The following is a 19133-nucleotide window of genomic DNA, read 5'->3' on the forward strand; positions in this document are numbered from 1 at the left end:
CTGTACAACTCTGCAGCCCTAGTTATTTCTTGATCTCTTTTATTTACCCATTTACAAAGCTCTAAAATATTGAAGAAGGATTCACCTTTTGAGATGTTTTTCTCACCATACTTGCTGGCTGTTTTCCATAGGACTGACTCATTTTCTTCTGCCTTTAATTATGTTGTGCCTTTTGTTCCTTCAATTCTTCAGTCATGTCTTGAGTATTGGCTCCCCATTTCCCATTTAATTACAGGAATGCTGTGTAGGTTAGGCTCAATGAAGGCCTTTTACAAGATGCCAGGAATCGTTGCTTGACTGCACCTCTCTCATTTCCTGGAACTGTGGTAAAAGGACTCCTGTACCTCAATATGGTAGATGTTAAACAGCTTTTTATAATTTCTATAAAAAGTGGCCCAAAGAAACTTTAGTAGAACATGAAGGAAGTTCATAGTCCTAGCATGTGACAACTGCAGATGTCTAGTCATTCTCATAAATGAATTTTAAATTATTGAAGAAACTATGGAGGGAATAAATGAAGAGGAGCATCCCCACTTTTATTTCTTAAAAAGTACAGTGGGGGAGGATGTAGTACCTCTGAAAGTGGCCTTTAAAAGTCTGGATAACAGACTTTCTGTATGATTAACGATAGGAGGCTTGCCTAGATGCCTTTCTAACTCTGAAGGTAACTGTTGGCAATGGTAAGATCTTTCTTTGAGGACTGCCAAGAATGACCTAAAACAGTGTACCCTCAATGCCTTCTTTTGGTAATTGGTTAACCATCAAAGATTCCTGAGCAATTCTTCACTACTGGATTGAATGCCATCTCTGTTTTAGTAAGTGGCCTATCTAGTTTGGTTTTATTCCATCACAACCAGATTTTAGATAAACTCACTAATATGTTTAGAATGTCACTTATGCTGGGGCTTCTACTGTGATATAGTAGGCAGGAGCTTTTGTCCTAGAGAGCTCACAAAATGAATGCAGTGATCAGAAAGGGAGTAAAGGCCAAGTTTACTTAAAATGGCTTTTTTGAGTAATTGTTAGATTTCTAAGGAGTTTAAAGGTAAAGCTGAATGGGAAAGAAAAAAGAGCCAATCCTCAGTGTGACATTTTCCTACATTTCTAGCTCTATGTTCTGGCAGAAATTAGTATAATAACCAATGAATGTTAAAGAGAGGAAAAGGTTCAGAGTATCTATTTGTGTTGTAGGAGACAGGGAGCAGTATTGCCAATGCAATTAAGGAAAACTCTCGACTCCAATTTAAGTGAACTATGTACTACTTTTCTAGACTGGTACAGGGCCAAACGTATAAACAGTAGCCTTATGAACTCTGTGAGAAGTTACTGGCACACTTACTTATGCAAGAAAATCCCCCGCGGAACATGAAAAACTGGCACCTGTACCATCCTTGGGGTGCTTGAATATGCAAGGGCTCAGCTGAATATCCGTACAGAGGCTTGACACATATTACTCTCTTTAGAAGTGGCATGTTCACTTCTTATGCAAAGACAAACTTCCTCAGTGTTTCCCAGTTGGCTACTTTTGTGTTATCTTTGTGAAACTGGAAATAGTTTTTCTAATTTTCTATTGTCACATAATACCCTATTCCAAAATGTGGTGATATAAACTAAAACTATTTAATTTTATCTCATGATTTTGTGGGTCAGGAATTCATGCAGGGGTCAGCTCAGAGATTCTTCTGCTCTATGTGGTGGTATTCACCTTGGAGGTGGGGTGATATGGAGGGTCCAAAATAACTTCACTCACATATCTGGCACCTTAGGTAGATGACTGGAGGGCTGGGCTCAACGGGTCTTTTGACAAGAATGTCTACATTAGGCTTCTCTAACTTGGTAGTCCCAGGGTAGTCCAACTTTTTATATTGTGGCTCAGGGCTCATGGGGAGTGTTCCAAGGGAACCAGGTGGAAGTTACTGGCCTTTTATGACCTAGCCTGGGATGTCATGTAGTATCCCTTCTGCTGTACTGTGTTTGTTCAAAGCAGTAACAAACCCACTCATATTCAAGGTAGAGGAGATGTAGACCTTCCTTCTCATTGTGAGGAGTATCATAGAATTTGTGGCCATGTTTTAAAACTTCCACAATAGTAAAGAAGAACAATTATTCCCTGTATGTAATCTATGACACCAATAACTTAGTTTATTTCCAGGTGGGTGCACAAAGTTGATAGCACATAATTCACAATCCATGGAAATGTAGAGTGTATTGGGCAAAGGAGACAGGCTGGTACTTTTAGTAAGAGAATTATTGTTTTCAATCAAGGATAGTCACTGGTGTCTATTTTTGATATCATGGAGCTTTGATTGGATAAGAGTTTGCCCATTTAGTTGAACGTTGAATCATACCTGGATAGAAAATAAGAGGTCCAAAGTGCCTGTAGGACTTGGATACAATATGTATTAATGCCTCAATTCGTGTTGCTCTTGCTGGTAGTTTAAAAATTGCTTCTTTAAAAAAAAAAAAAAAATTGCTTCTTACTCTGGAGAATACAGAACTGGTTAAAACTGGCTTCCTACTCTCTATTCTATTTTTGTTATAAAGACATATCTTGTCTTACTGACACTTTATCTCATCTGATAACAAAGCCAGTCCCTCATTTTCTTGTCTTGTAGTGGATCAAAATTAGACTGCAGCTAATTCGTACCTCTGAAGAAACAAACCCCACTTGTTGCATTGGATAGATGAAATCTCCCAAGAGGTTTAAATGAAGACAAAGCTTTGTATATCTCTACCTGCCCACTGTGTAAGGAATTCAATTTGGATATGATGCTTTTATATTTCCAACACCATATTAATACCAATATTTTTAGTACCTGGACAGGCTGTTCCTGTCAGGTTCTGAACTTACAGTTAGGTTGTTAGAAGGCCTGGTCCTGTATTCTCTGTGATGCTGTAATACACTCCTAGTTCTGAGGGAAATGTTCTGGTTTCATGACACACCAGGGCAGGGCTGGAAACAATTTATACTGGGATTTTTCCTGATGCTATTCCTGCTAACTCACTTGCCTACCATGAAATGATTTGCACTTGGTGCAATTGGCCTTTTCATGTATTTTCCATTCCCTTTCTCTTCTCTTTTCCACATATACTTCAGGCTTCCTGTGTCTGTTTCTGGGCATGACCCTGGATATTTATCGATTAAAAACTCAGATCAGACTACCAGTAAAGTTACAGAGAAATGCCCCTAATGTTCCTTCTGTCATTTCCTCTCACAGCATTTGATTTGTTTTTTAGGAGAAAAAGTTTATTTTTTCAAATTTAAACTTGACTCCACACCTCTCCAACTTTGGTATTAATATTATCTCTGATTTTTCACAGATTTTTATTTCTATGTACAGTTATATTAATTCCCAGATACATCATAAACATTGAAAGGTTTGAAAGCATCAACTTAATCCCAATTTTCCATTATGTTTTTAATGAAAGAATAAAGTTTTGGTGAGTAGTTAAGGAAATGAATCCAAATGTCTAATTATACCAATAGCTCCAACTTAAAACAAATTAAACAAAAAGCTAGAACAGTGCTTTTAAAACTTTAGTGTACACACAAATTACCTAGGGCCCTTGTTAAAATAAGGATTCTTATTTGATAGGTCTGGGGTGGAGGCTGAGATTCTACATTTCTAACAAGATCCCAGGTGATGCTGCTGCTGCTTGTTAGTGGGCCATATTTTGAGTATCAAGGACCCAGAAGATTTTTTGAAACCCTTGTTAATTTAAGCAAAATGTTCACTTTAACATTTCTTCATAACCAGTTTGCATAAAGCTAGGTCAGTTACTCAACTGTTCCAGGGTTAGGGAGTAATTCCCTCATTAAATCTAAGATGTCATTGATTGTTAGATGAGTCATTATTTTATGTGCTGCTAAGAAGGGAAAACACTGACAAACTATGATGCATGGTGATTTCAGAAATGTTAAAATATGAATCTTAGAATTCAAGAAATCGGGTGGTTTCTCTGACTCCTTCCAAGTTTCCACAATGAGTGTTTACTCTGTGCTAGGTACTTTGTCTACAACATAGGTGCTGTGATGATCCTATTTGACAAAGGTTTGGAGTGGCAAATTACTTTAAGTGGCACAGCTGGAATTTGAACCCTTGTCTCTATGACTGGAGAACCCACACTCTCATCTTCTCCCCCACAGGAAGGGCTCTTGTCCTTGAGAAAAACGCTCCCCTGTGCTGTCTCCCATGGTATTCACTTAAGGTAGTCGTCAAAGCATTTGATTTTAAAAGACCAATATGGGAAAAACATTAACAAAACCCAACAAACCAGCAAACTAGTTAACATTTTGCAGGATGGTGTATTACAAGGAAATACCCTAGTAACAATGAATGTTGAATCTGAACCTTGCTAATCTACAAGTTATTTTGCGTGTTCTTTCTTTTTCTCTAGGTACACAATGCTAGTGATTTGCTGATCAAACCCCTGGAAAATTTCCGGAAGGAACAAATAGGCTTCACAAAGGTACATTTTCTCTACATGTATAAGATATTTTTTATAGCAGTTGAATAGTTGTTTGGGCTACCACCCTTCACTCTTCAGGGGTGAGGAGGATTCGTCTCTATAGGAAAACTCATTATCAAAAAAAGTGAGACAATCTGGATTTGGCTCCTTACTGTGCTTCCAAGTAGCTCTGTAACTGTGGACAAGACACTTCTTTTGGCGCTTCAGTTTCTCCATATGGAAAATGGGGAGCTTGATAATTAGCTATTATTTAAAGGTGACTTACCATGTGATGAGCCCCGGGCTAGGTGTTTTACATTCATTCTCTAATCACAACTACCCTGTGAGGTTCTGGTATTATCCGCATTTTACAAATCACGCAACTGAGGTTTGAACAAGATAAAGAACATGATCAAAGTTATAGCTATATAGTTAGTAATTAACAGTTGACAAGATTTAAACCTGAGGATCTATTTAGCTTCAAATCCCACATTCTTTCCATTAAACTGTACTGTCTAGATCTATGCTGTCCAATATGATAGGCACAAGCTATATAAAGAAAATAAAATTAACAACTCAATTTCTCAGTCATGCTAGTCGCATTTCAAATGCTCAGTGAGTCACATGTAGCTAGTGGCTACTGTATTGGACAGGGCAGCATTACCAGATAATGTCAGATTCCCATGGATCTCTCTGATTCCCCAGTGTCTCATGAAGGGGTATGAATAATTATCAAGTTTATTCTTTACAACTAGGGGTAGGCCTATCTTGTGAGCTCCAATATATATGTAACATGTGACCAAGACAGCCTACCAGAACTAAATGTAGATTCTTGACCAAGCATCTGGCCCTTTTAGGACTAAGAACACACTGCACAGTGGTTATCATATGGAATACCTTGACAAGCATTTTGGATGAGGCTATGAAAGTAGCAAGTTATGAGAAGAAAGAGCAGACTAGTGGATGTGCTTTCCATTGCCTGGTATCATCAGTCAGGTTGACATGGCATTATGTGAGTAACTGGCATTCAAGCAAAGTGAGTTCTCTGGATAGGCCAGCAATTCTGGATTCCACTCAGCTCATCATTGAATACTTAATTGGGAAAATGTATAATTGAAGGAAAAATAGCCTTTAAAATCACAAGTGTGGTATGAAAATAATTAGCTACTTGTTAAGTAACATGACAGTTGTTAACATAACAGTGATTAAGGGGATGAAGAAGGACAGATGATGGGAAAACCCTTACATCTGGTTTTGTTTCATTCCCGGTGAGAACAGGAAAAATGAAAGTAAAATATGCTGCAGTGGTTGACTTCCTGTTATCTAAGGGAAAGGAAAAAAAAAATTATGTTATGTAATTCCTGTATCTCATGCCTGGGCTGGGGATTTTACATATTCAGTCTTCCTTAATTCTTACAGTAAACCTGTGAGGTAGGATGTATGTTATTCACTATCCCAATGAAGAAACTGAGCCTCAGAAAGGTGAAATTCCTATTAGTATTTTTTAAGTGGCTACATACAATATAATATTCCATTAAATAGCTGTGCCATAACCCATTTATGCATTCTCAATTGTTGGTCACTTAGGTTTTTTCTGTTTCTTTTTACTACCATAAAAAATATTGTAATGAACATCCTTTTACATACAGATTTCCAAACTTGTCTAATCATCTCCTTAAGATACATTCCTGAAGTGATATTGATGGATAATATGCATGTTTCTAATTTTTTTTTCAAAATGCACCATTAATTTTTTTTTTATACAGCAGGTTCTTATTAGCAATTTCATACGTGTTAGTGTATGTATGTCAGTCCCACTCTCCCAATTCATTCCCCCATATTCCCCCCTTGGATTCCATACGTTTGTTCTCTACATCTGTGTCTCTATTTCTGCTTTGCAATGCAGTTCATCTGTACCATTTTTCTAGATTCCATATATATGCGTTAACGTACTATATTTGTTTTTCTCTTTCTGAATTACTTCACTCTGTGTGACAGTCTCTAGCTCTATCCACGTCTCTACAAATGAACCAATTTCAATCCTATTTGTGGCTGAGTAATATTCCATTGTATATATTTACCACAACTTCTTTATCCATTCGTCTGTCAATGGGCATTTAGGTTGCTTCCATGACCTGGCTATTGTAAATAGAGCTGCAAAGAACATTGGGGTGCATGTGTCTTTTTGAATTATGGTTTTCTTGGGGTATATGCACAGTAGTGGAATTGCTGTGTCATATGGTAATTCTATATTTAGTTTTTTAAGGAACCTCCATACTGTTCTCCATAGGGGCTGTATCAATTTACTTTCCTACCAACAATGCAAGAGGGTTCCCTTTTCTTCACACCCTCTCCAGCATTCGTTGTTTATAGATTTTCTGATGATGCCCATTCTAACGGGTGTGAGGTAATACCTCATTGTACTTTTGATTTGCATTTCTCTAATAATGAGTGATGTTGAGCAGCTTTTCATGTGCCTCTTGGCCATCTGTATGTTTTCTTTGGACAAATGTCTATTTAGATCTTCTATTCATTTTTTGATTGGGGTGTATGTTTCTTTAATATTGAGCTGCATGAGCTGTGTATATATTTTGGAGATTAATCCTTTGTCTGTTGATTCATTTGCACATATTATCTCCCATTCTGAAGGTTGTCTTTTTGCCTTGTTTATAGTTTCCTTTGCTGTGCAAAGCTTTTAACTTTCATTAGATCCCATTTGTTTATATATTTTTAAAATTTCCATTACTACAGGACGTGGATCAAAAAAGAGCTTGCTGTGATTTATGTCCAAGAGTGTTCTTCCTATGTTTTCCTCTACGAGTTTTAAAGTATCCGGTCTTATATTTAGGTCTTTAATCCATTTTGAGTTTATTTTTGTGTATGGTGTTAGGGAGTGTTCTAACTTAATTCTTTTCCATGTAGCTGTCCATTTTCCCAGTACCATTTATTTATTTATTTATTTATTAAACATCTTTATTGGAGTATAATTGTTTTACAATAGTGTGTTAGTTTTTCCTTTACAACAAACTGAATCAGTTATACATATACATATGTTCCCATATCTCTTCCCTCTTGCATCACCCTCTCTCCCACCCTCCCTATCCCACCCCTCTAGGTGGTCACAAAGCACAGAGGTGATCTCCCTGTGCTATGCAGCAGCTTCCCACTAGCTATCTAATTTATATTTGATAGTGTATATATGTCCCTGCCACTCTCTCACTTCATCACAGCCCACCCTTCCCCCTCCCCATATCCTCAAGTCCATGCTCGAGTAAGTCTGTGTTTTATTCCCGTCCTACCACTAATCTCTTCATGACATTTTTTTCCCTTAGAGTCCATATATATGTGTTAGCATACGGTATTTGTTTTTCTCCTTCTGACTTACTTCACTCTGTATGACAGACTCCAGGTCCATCCACCTCATTATAAATAACTCAGTTTCATTTCTTTTTATGGCTGAGTAATATTCCATTGTATATATGTGCCACATCTTCTTTATCCATTCATCTGTTGATGGACACTTAGGTTACTTCCATGTCCTGGCTATTGTAAATAGAGCTGCAATGAACATTTTGGTACATGAGTCTTTCTGAATTATGGTTTTCTCAGGGTATATGCCCAGTAGTGGGATTGCTGGGTCGTATGGTAGTTCTATTTGTAGTTTTTTAAGGAACCTCCATACTGTTGTCCATAGCGGCTGTATCAATTTACATTCCCACCAGCAGTGCAAGAGGGTTCCCTTTTCTCCACACCCTCTCCAGCATTTATTGTTTCTAGAGTTTTTGATGATGGCCAATCTGACCGGTGTGAGATGATATCTCTTTGTAGTTTTGATTTGCATTTCTCTAATGATTAATGAGGTTGAGCATTCTTTCATGTGTTTGTTAGCAATCTGTATATCTTCTTTGGAGAAATGTCTATTTAGTTCTTCTGCCCATTTTTGGATTGGGTTGTTTGTTTTTTTGTTATTGAGCTTCATGAGTTGCTTATAAATTTTGGAAATTAATCCTTTGTCAGTTGCTTCATTTGCAACTATTTTCTCCCATTCTGAGGGTTGTCCTTTGGTCTTGTTTATGGTATCCTTTTCTGTGCAAAAGCTTTTAAGTTTCATTAGGTCCCATTTGTTTATTTGTGTTTTTATTTCCATTTCTCTAGGAGATGGGTCAAAAAGGATCTTGCTGTGATTTATGTCGTATAGTGTTCTGCCTATGTTTTCCTCTAAGAGTTTGATAGTGTCTGGCCTTACATTTAGGTCTTTAACCCATTTTGAGTTTATTTTTGTGTGTGGTGTTAGGGATTGTTCTAATTTCACACTTTTACATGTAGCTGTCCAGTTTTCCCAGCACCACTTATTGAAGAGGCTGTCTTTTCTCCACTGTATATCCTTCCCTCCTTTATCAAAGATAAGGTGACCATATGTGTGTGAGTTTATCTCTGGTCTCTCTATCCTGTTCCATTGATCAATATTTCTGTTTTTGTGCGAGTACCATATTGTCTTGATTACTGTAGCCTTGTAGGAGAGTCTGAAGTCAGGGAGCCTAATTCCTCCAGCTCCATTTCTCGTTCTCAAGATTGCTTTGGCTATTCGGGGTCTTTTGTGTTTCCATACAAATTGTGAAATTTTTTGTTCTAGTTCTGTAAAAAATTCCAGTGGTAATTTGATAGGGATTGCATTGAATCGGTAGATTGCTTTGGGTAGTATAATCATTTTCACAATGTTGATTCTTCCAATCCAAGAACATGGTATATTTCTCCACCTATTTGTATCATCTTTAATTTCTTTCATCAGTGTCTTATAGTTTTCTGCATACAAGTCTTTTGTCTCCTTAGGTAGGTTTATTCCTAGATATTTTATTCTTTTTGTTGCAATGGTAAATGGGAGTGTTTTCTTAATTTCACTCTCAGATTTTTCATCATTAGTGTATAAGAATGCCAGAGATTTCTGCGCATTAATTTTGTATCCTGCAACTTTACCAAATTCATTGATTAGCTCTAGTAGTTTTCTGGTAGCATCCTGAGGATTCTCTATGTATAGTATCATGTCATCTGCAAACAGTGACAGCTTTACTTCTTCTTTTCCTATTTGGATTCCTTTTATTTCTTTTTCTTCTCTGATTGCTGTGGCTGGAACTTCCAAAACTATGTTGAATAAGAGTGGTGAGAGTGGGCAACCTTGTCTTGTTCCTGATCTTAGTGGAAATGGTTTCAGTTTTTCACCATTGAGAACGATGCTAGCTGTGGGTTTGTCATATATGGCCTTTATTATGTTGAGGAAAGTTCCCTGTATGCCTACTTTCTGCAAGGTTTTTATCATAAATGAGTGTTGAATTTTGTCAAAAGATTTCTCTGCATCTATTGAGATGATCATATGGTTTTTCTCCTTCAGTTTGTTGATATGGTGTATCACGTTGTTTGATTTGCGTATATTGAAGAATCCTTGCATTCCTGGGATAAACTACACTTGATCATGGTGTATGATCCTTTCAATGTGCTGTTGGATTCTGTTTGCTAATATTTTGTTGAGGATTTTTGCATCTATGTTCATCAGTGATATTGGCCTGTAGTTTTCTTTCTTTGTGACGTCTTTGTCTGGTTTTGGTATCAGGGTGATGTTGGCCTCATAGAATGAGTTTGGGAGTGTTCCTCCCTCTGCTATCTGTTGGAAGAGTTTGAGAAGGATAGGTGTTAGCTCTTCTATAAATGTTTGATAGCATTCGCCTGTGAAGCCGTCTGGTCCTGGGCTTTTGTTTGCTGGAAGATTTTTAATCACAGTTTCAATTTCAGTGCTTGTGATTGGTCTGTTCATATTTTCTATTTCTTCCTGGTTAGTCTCAGCAGGTTGTGCATTTCTAAGAATTTGTCCATTTCTTCCAGGTTTTCCATTTTATTGGCATACAGTTGCTTGTAGTAATCTCTAATAATCTTTTGTATTTCTGCAGTGTCAGTTGTTACATCTCCTTTTTCATTTCTAATTCTATTGATTTGAGTCTTCTCCCTTTTATTCTTCATGAGTCTGGCTAATGGTTTATCAATTTTATTTATCTTCTCAAAGAACCAGCTTTTAGTTTTATTGATCTATTGTTTCCCTCACTTCTTTTTCATTTATTTCTTATCTGATCTTTATGATTTCTTTCCTTCTGCTAAATTTGGGGTTTTTTTGTTCTTCTTTCTCTAATTGCTTTAAGTGCAAAGTTAGGTTGTTTATTCGAGATGTTTCCTGTTTCTTAAGGTATGATTGTATTGCTATAAACTTGCCTCTTAGAACTGCTTTTGCTGTATCCCATAGGTTTTGGGTCGTTGTGTCTCCATTGTCATTTGTTTCTAAGTATTTTTTGATTTCCTCTTTGATTTCTTCAGTGATCACTTCGTTATTAAGTAGTGTATTGTTTAGCCTCCATGTGTTTGTATTTTTTACAGATCTTTTCCTATAATTGATATCTAGTCTCATAGCATTGTGGTCGGAAAAGATACTTGATACGATTTCAATTTTCTTAAATTTGCCAAGGCTAGATTTGTGACCCAATATATGATCAATCCTGGAGAATGTTCCATGAGCACTTGAGAAAAATGTGTATTCTGTTGTTTTTGGATGAAATGTCCTATAAATATCAATTAAGTCCATCTTGTGTAATGTATCATTTAAAGCTTGTGTTTCCTTATTTATTTTCATTTTGGATGATCTGTCCATTGGTGAAAGTGGGGTGTTAAAGTCCCCCATTATAATTGTGTTTCTGTCGATTTCCCCTTTTAAGGCTGTTAGTATTTGCCTTATGTATTGAGGTGCTCCTATGTTCGGTGCATAAATATTTACAATTGTTATATCTTCTTCATGGATAGATCCCTTGATCATTATGTAGTGTCCTTCTTTGTCTCTTGTAATAGTCTTTATTTTAAAGTCTCTTTTGTCTGATATGAGAATTGCTACTCCAGCTTTCTTCTGATTTCCATTTGCATGGAATATCTTTTTCCATCCCCTTAATTTCAGTCTGTATGTGTCCTTAGGTCTGAAGTGGGTCTCTTGTAGACAGCATATATATGGGTCTTGTTTTTGTATCCATTCAGCCAGTCTGTGTCTTTTGGTGGGAGCATTTAATCCATTTACATTTAAGGTAATTATCGATATGTATGTTCCTATTACCATGTACTTAATTGTTTTGGGTTGTTCTTGTAGGTCTTTTCCTTCTCTTGTGTTTCTTGCCTAGAGAAGTTCCTTTAGTATTTGTTGTAGAGCTGGTTTGGTGGTGCTGAACTCTCTCAGCTTCTGCTTGTCTGTAAAGGTTTTTATTTCTCCATCAAATCTGAATGAGATCCTTGCTGGGTAGAGTAATCGTGGTTGTAGGTTTTTTTCCTTCATCACTTTAAATATGTCCTGCCACTCCCTTCTGGCTTGTAGAGTTTCTGCTGAAAGATCAGATGTTAATCTTATGGGGATTCCCTTGTGTGTTATTTGTTGTTTTTCCCTTGCTGCTTTTAATATGTTTTCTTTGTATTTAATTTTTGACAGTTTGATTATTATGTGTCTTGGCGTGTTTCTCTTTGGGTTTATCCTGTATGGGACTCTCTGTGCTTCCTGGACTTGATTGACTATTTCCTTTCCTATATTAGGGAAGTTTTCAACTATAATCTCTTCAAATATTTTCTTAGTCCCTTTCTTTTTCTCTTCTTCTTCTGGGACCCCTATAATTCGAATGTTGGTGCGTTTAATGTTGTCCCAGAGGTCTCTGAGACTGTCCTCAGTTCTTTTCATTCTTTTTTCTTTCTTCTGCTCTGCAGTAGTTATTTCCACTATTTTGTCTTCCAGGTCACTTCTCCGTCCTTCTGCCTCAGTTATTCTGCTATTGATCCTATCTAGAGTATTTTTCATTTCATTTATTGTGTTGCTCATCGTTTCTTGCTTCCTCTTTATTTCTTCTAGGTCCCTGTTAACTCTTTCTTTCAAACTGTCTATTCTATTTCCAAGATTTTGCATCATCTTCACCATCATTATTCTAAATTCTCTTTCAGGTAGTTTGGCTATTACCTCTTCACCTGTTAGGTCTGGTGCGTTTTTATCTTGCTCCTTCATCTGTTGTGTGTTTTTCTGTCTTCTCATTTCGCTTATCTTACTGTGCTTGGGGTCTCCTTTTTGCACGCTGCAGGTTCGTAGTTCCTGTTGTTTTTGGTGGCTGTCCCCAGTGGCTAAGGTTGGTTCAGTGGGTTGAGTAGATTCCCTGGTTGGGGGGACTAGTGCCTCTGTTCTGGTGGATGAGGCTGGATCTTGTCTTTCTGGTGGGCAGGTCCTCGTCTGGTGGTGTGTTTGGGGATGTTGGTAACCTTATTATGATTTTAGGCAGCCTCTCTGCTAATGGATGGGGCTGTAGACCTGTCTTGCTCTTTGTTGGGGATAGGGTGTCCAGCACTGTTCTTTGCTGGTCTTTGAGTGAAGCTGGGTCTTGGTGTTGAGATGGAGATCTCTGGGAGATTTTCGCCGTCTGATATTACGTGGAGCTGGGAGGTCTCTTGTGGACTAGTGTCTTGAGGTTGGTTCTCCCACCTCAGGGACACCGCCCTGGTGCCTGGCTGGGGCGCCAAGAACCTTTAATCCACACGGCTCAAAATAAAAGGTAGAATAAATAGAAAGGAAAGAAAAGGAAGGAAGGAGGGAAGGAAGGAAGAAATGAAGGAAGGAAGCAAGAAAGGAAGGAAGGAAGGTGCAGAGGAAGAAAGGGAGGAAGGAAGAGAGGGAGGAATGAAGGGGGGAAGGAAGAAGGGAGGGAAGGAGGGAAGAAAGGAAGGAAGAAAGGAAGAAAGAAAGGGAGAAGACAGTAGTATAAAGTATAGTTATTAAAATAAAAAATAATTATTAAGAAGAAAAATTTCCTTTAAAAAAAAAAACAGAAAAATGGGTCGGTCTAACCCTAGGACAAATGGTGAAAGCAAAGCTATACAGACAAAATGTCACATAGAAGCACACACATACACACTCACAAAAAGAAAAAGGAAGGGGAAAATAATAGTATATCTTGCTCCCAAAGTCCACCTCCTCAACTTGGGATGATTCGTTGTCTATTCAGGTTTTCAACAGATGCAGGGCACTTAAAGTTGATTGTGGAGCTTTAATCCGCCACTTCTGAGGCTGCTGGGAGAGACCTCCCCCTCTCCTCTCTGTTTGCACAGCTCTTGGTGTTCAGCTTTGGACTTGGTCCCGCCTCTGCGTGTAGGTTGTCCGAGTGCGACTGCCCTTCGCTCAGACAGGACGATGTTAAAGGAGCAGTTGATTCGGGGGCTGCAGCTCACTCAGGCTGTGGGGAGGGAGTGGCACGGGGGCGGGGCGAGTCCGCGGCGGCAGAGGCCGACGTGACGCTGCACAGGCCCAAGGCGCGCCGTGTGTTCTCCCGGGGAAGCTGTCCCTGGATCCTGGGAACCCGGCAGTGGCGGACTGCACGGGCTCCCGGGAGGGCCGGTGTGGAGAGTGACCTGTGCTCACACACAGGCCTCTTGGTGTTGGCAGCAGCAACCTTAGCGTCTGACACCCATCTCTACTGTCCGTGCCGACAGCCGCGGCTCGCGCCCGTTTCTGGAGTTCCTCTACGAGGTGCTCTTAATCCCCTCACCTCACACCCGAGGAAGCAAAGAGGCAAGAAAAAGTCTCTTGTCTCTTCGGCAGCTCCGCGCCCGCTTCTGGGGCTCCTTTAAGCGGCGCACTTAATCCCCTCTCCTCGCGCCCAGGCAGCAAAGAGGGAGGGAAAGGTCTCTTGCCTCTTCGGCAGCTCCAGACTTCTCCCGAACTCCCTCCCGGCCAGCCGTGGCGCACTAGCCCCCTTCAAGCTGTCTTCACTCTGCCAACTCCAGACCTTTCCCTGGGATCCGACTGAAGCCCGAGCCTCAGCTCCCAGCCCCGCCCGCCCCGGCGGGTGAGCAGACAAGCCTCTCGGGCTGGTGAGTGCCGGTCGGCACCGATCCTCTGCAGGAATCTCTACGCTTTGCCCTCCGCACCCCTGTGGCTGAGCTGTCCTCCGCGGCTCTGGAGCTTCCCCCTCTGGCGCCCGCAGTCTCCGCCCGCGAAGGGGCCTCTAGTGTGTGGGAGTCTTTCCTCCTTCATGGCTCCCTCCCACTGGCGTAGGTCCCGTCCCTATTCTTTTGTCCCTGTTTATTCTTTTTTCTTTTGCCCTACCCAGATATGTGGGGAGTTTCTTGCCTTTTTGGAGGTCTGAGGTCTTCTGCCAGCGTTCAGTGGGTGTTCTATAGGAGAAGTTCCACGTGTAGATGTATTTCTGATGTCTCTGTGAGGAGGAAGGAGATCTCCGCGTCTTACTCTTCCGCCATCTTTAAGCCGTCTCCCCCAGTACCATTTATTGAAGGGACTGTCCTTCTCCATTGTATATACTTGCCACCTTTGTCATAGATTAATTGACCATAAGTTTGTGGGCTTATCTCTGGGCTTTCTATCTTGTTCCATTGATCTATATTTCTATGTTTGTGCCAGTACCATATTGTCTTGATTACTGTAGCTTTGTAGTGTAATCTGAAGTCAGGGAGCCTGATTCCTCCAGTTTCGTTTTTTTCCCTAAAGTTTGCCTTGGGTATTCTGGGTCTTTTGTGTCTCTTTACAAAATTTAAGATGTTTTGTTCTAGTTCTTTAAAATGTGCCATTGGTAATTTGATAGGTATTGCATTGAATCTGGAGTTTGCTTTGGGTAGTAGAGTCATTTCTCAGTATTGATTCTTCCGATCCAAAAACATGGTATTTCTCTCCATCCGTTTCTTTCATCAGTATCGTATAGTTTTCTGAGTACATGTCTTTTACCTCTTTAGGTAGGTTTATTCCTAGGTATTTTATTCTTTTTGTTGCAATGGTGAATGGGATTGTTTCCTTAATGTCTCTTTCTGACCTCCTTGTCTTATTCCTGATATTAGAAGAAACGCCTTCAGTTTTTCACCATTGAGAATGATATTTGCAGTGGGTTTGTTGTATATGGCCTTTATTATGTTGAGGTAGGTTTTCTTTATGCCCACTTTCTGGAGAGCTTTTATTATAAATGGGTGTTGAATTTTGTCAAAAGCTTTTTCTGCACCTATTGAGATTATGATATGGTTTTTATACTTCAATTTGTTATTATGGTGTATCACATTGATTGATTAGCATATACTGAAGAATCCTTGCATCCCTGGGATAAATCCCAGTTGAAATTGGTGTATGGCCCTTTTAAAGTGTTGTTAGATTCTGTTTGCTAGTGTTTTGTTGAGGATTTTTGCATCTATATTCATCAGTGATACTGGTCTGTAATTTTCTTTTTTTGCAGTATCTCTGTCTGGTTTTGATATTTGGGGGATGGTGGCCTCATAGAATCAGTCTGGGAGTGTTCCTTCCTCTGCAATTTTTTTGGAAGAATTTGAGAAGGATGGGTATTAGCTTTTCTCTAAATGTTTGCTATAATTAACCTGTGAAGCCATCTGGTCCTGGACTTTTGTTGGAAGAGTTTTATTCACAGTTTCAGTTTCATTACTTGTGATTGGTCTGTTCATATTTTCTATTTCTTCCTGGTTCAGTCTTGGAAGGTTATATCTTTCTAAGAATATTTCCATTTCTTCCAGGTTGTCCATTTCATTGGAGTAGACTTGCTTGTAGTAGTCTCTTATGATGCTTTGTATTTCTGTGGTGTCTGTTGTAACTCCTACTTATTCATTTCTAATTTTATTGGTTTGAGTCCTCTCCTTGTTTTTCTTGATGAGTGTGGCTAAAGGTTTATCAATTTTGTCTACCTTCTGAAAGAACCACCTTTTAGTTTTATTGGTCTTTGCTGTTGTTTTCTTTGTTTCTATTTCATTTGTTTCTGCTGTGATCTTTATGATTTCTTTCTTTCTACTAACTTTGGGTTTTGTTTGTTCTTCTTTCTCTAGTTCCTTTAGGTGTAAGGTTAGATTGTTTGAGCATTTTTTAGTTTGTTTCTTGAGGTAGGATTGTATTTGCTATCAACTGCCCTCTTAGAACTGCTTTTGCTACATTCCATAGGTTTTGGATCATTGTGTTTTTATTGTCCTTTGTCTCTAGGTATTTTTTAATTTCTTCTTTGATTTACTCAGTGATCTCTTGGTCATTTAGTAACATATTGTTTAGCCTCTATGTGTTTCTGTTTTTTAGGTTTTTTCCCGTGATTGATTTCTAACCTCATAGAGTTGTGGTCAGAAAAGATGCTTGATACAATTTCAATTTTCTTAAATTTACCAGGGCTTAATTAGTGACCCAGAATGTGATCAGTCCTGGATAATGTTCTGTGTGCACCTGAAACGAAAGTGTCATCTGCTGTTTTCTGATGGAATGTCCTATAAGTATCAATTAATTCATCTGGCCTATTTTGTAATTTAAAGCTTGTGTTTCCTTATTAATTTACTTTCTGGATGATCTGTCCATTGGTGTAAGTGAAGTGTTAAAGTCCCCTAGTATTCTTGTGTTACTGTTGATTTCCTCTTTCATAGCTGTTAGCATTTGCTTTATGTATTGAGGTGCTCCTATGTTGGGTGCATATATATTTATAATTTTTATATCTTCTTCTTGTATTGATCCCTTGATCATTATGTAGTGTCCTTCCTTGTGTCTTGTAACATTCTTTATTTTTAAGTCTCTTTTATCTGTTATGAGTATTCCTATTCCAGCTTTCTTGTGATATCCATTTACACAGAATCTTTTTCCATCCCCTCACTTTCAATCTGTATGTGTCTCTGGGTCTGAAGTGGGTCTCTTGTAGGTAGCATATATACGGGTCTTGTTTTTGTATCAGTGTATGTCTTTTGGTTGGCACATTTAATCCACTTACATTTAAGGTAATTATTGATATGTATGTTCCTATTGCCTTTTTGTCAATTGTTCTGGGTTTGTTTTTGTAGGTCCTTTTCTTCTCTTGTGTTTCCTTCTTAGAGAAGTTCCTGTAGCATTTGTTGTAGAGCTGGTTTGATGGTGCTGAAGTCCCTTAGCTTTTGTTTATCTGTAAAGCTTTTGACTTGTCTGTCAAATCTGAATGAGATCCTTGCCAGGTAGAATAATCTTAGCTGCAGGTTCTTCCCTTTGATCACTTAAATATATCATGCCATTCCCTTCTGGCTATTAGAGTTTCTGCTGAGAAATGAACCGTTAACCTTATGGGAGTTCCCTTGTATATTATTTGTCATTTTTCCCTTGTTGCTTTCAATAAATTTTCTTTGTCAAGTTTTGTCAATTTGATTACTATGTTTCTGAGTGTGTTTCTGTTTGGGTTTTTCCTGCCTGGGACTCTCTACGTTTCCTGGACTTGGGTGGATATTTCCTTTCCCATGTTAGGGAAGTTTTTGATTATAATGTCTTCAAATATTTTCTTGGGTCCTTTCTCCCTTTCTTCTCCTTCTGGGACCCCTATAATGCGAATGTTTGTGCATTTAATGTTGTCCCAGTGGTCTCTTAGTCTGTCTTCTCTTATTTTCATTCTTTTTTCTTTATTCTGTTCCATGGCATGAATTCCACCATTCTGTCTTTCAGGTCACTTACCCATTCTTCTGCTTCTGTTATTCTGCTATGGATTCCTTTTAGTCTATTTTTCTTTTCAGTTATTGTATTGTTCGTCTCTGTTTGTTCATTCTTTACTTCTTCTAGGTCTTTTTTAAACATTTCTTGCATCTTCTCGATCTTTACCTCCATTCTATTTTTGAGGTCCTGAATCATGTTCACTATCATTATTCTGCCTTCTTTTTCTGGAAGCTTGCCTATCTCTGCTTCATTTATTTGTTTTTCTGGGATTTTATCATGTTCCTTCATCTGGTACGTAGCCCTCCAACTTTTCATTTTGGCTATCTTTCTGTGAGTGTGGTTTTCCTTCCACAGGCTGCAGGATTGTAGTTCTTGCCTCTGCTGTCTGCCCTCTGGTAGATGAGACTATCTAAGAGGCTTGTGCCAGCTTCCTGATGGGAGGTACTGGTGGTGGGTAGAGCTGGGTGTTACTCTGATGGGCAGAGCTCAGTAAAACTTTAATCTACTTGTCTGCTGATGGGTGGGGCTGGGTTCCCTCCCTGTTGGTTGTTTGGCCTGAGGCAGCCCAGCACTGCAGGCTACAGGCTCCCTGGTGGGGCCATTGGCACACTCGGTGAGGGCTCACTCCAAGGAGCACCCCCAGAACCCCTGTTGCCAGTGTCCCATGCCTGTTGTGAACAACAGCCATCCCCTGCCTCTGCAGGAGAACCCACAACACTAGCAGGTTGTTCTGGTTCAGTCTCCTGCCTCTTCCCTCTGGGTCCTGATGCACACACTACTTTGTCTGTGCTCTCCAAGAGTTGAGTCTCTGTTTCCCCCAGTCCTGTTGAAGTCCTGAAATCAAATCCCACTAGCCTTCAAAGTCTGATTCTCTGGTAATTCCTCTTCCCGTTGCCTGACTCTCAGGTGTGCAAGGCTGATGTGGGGCTCAGAACCTTCACTCCAGTGGGTGGACTTCTGTGGTATAATTGTTCCCTGGCTTGTGAGTCACCCACCCAGTGGTTATGGGATTTGATTTTCTTGTGACTGTGCCCCTCCTATCATCTCATTGCAGGTTCTCCTTTGTCTTTGCATATGGGGAATCTTTTTTGGTGAGTTCCAGTGTCTTGCTGTCAATGATTGTTCAGCAGTTAGTTGTGATTCTGGTGCTCTTCCAAGAGGGAGTGAGTGCCTGTCCTACTCTGCCATCTTGAACCAATCCCATCTT

At 39.3% G+C, this 19133-nt stretch overlaps 1 protein-coding gene across 4 annotated transcripts in view; it reads left to right on the forward strand.

Annotated features, from left to right (window-relative positions):
• Positions 1-19133, forward strand: part of OPHN1 (oligophrenin 1) — a 731745-nt gene that overhangs the window by 300758 nt on the left and 411854 nt on the right. For all 4 annotated transcript variants that reach the window (XM_059051488.2, XM_067023139.1, XM_067023140.1 and 1 more), the window contains exon 5: positions 4399-4470. In XM_059051488.2, the coding sequence (XP_058907471.1) occupies positions 4399-4470 (72 nt within the window). The remainder of the gene's footprint in view (positions 1-4398; positions 4471-19133) is intronic.

Source organism: Kogia breviceps, chromosome X (assembly GCF_026419965.1).
Source record: "Kogia breviceps isolate mKogBre1 chromosome X, mKogBre1 haplotype 1, whole genome shotgun sequence".
Taxonomy (NCBI): Eukaryota; Metazoa; Chordata; class Mammalia; order Artiodactyla; family Physeteridae; genus Kogia; species Kogia breviceps.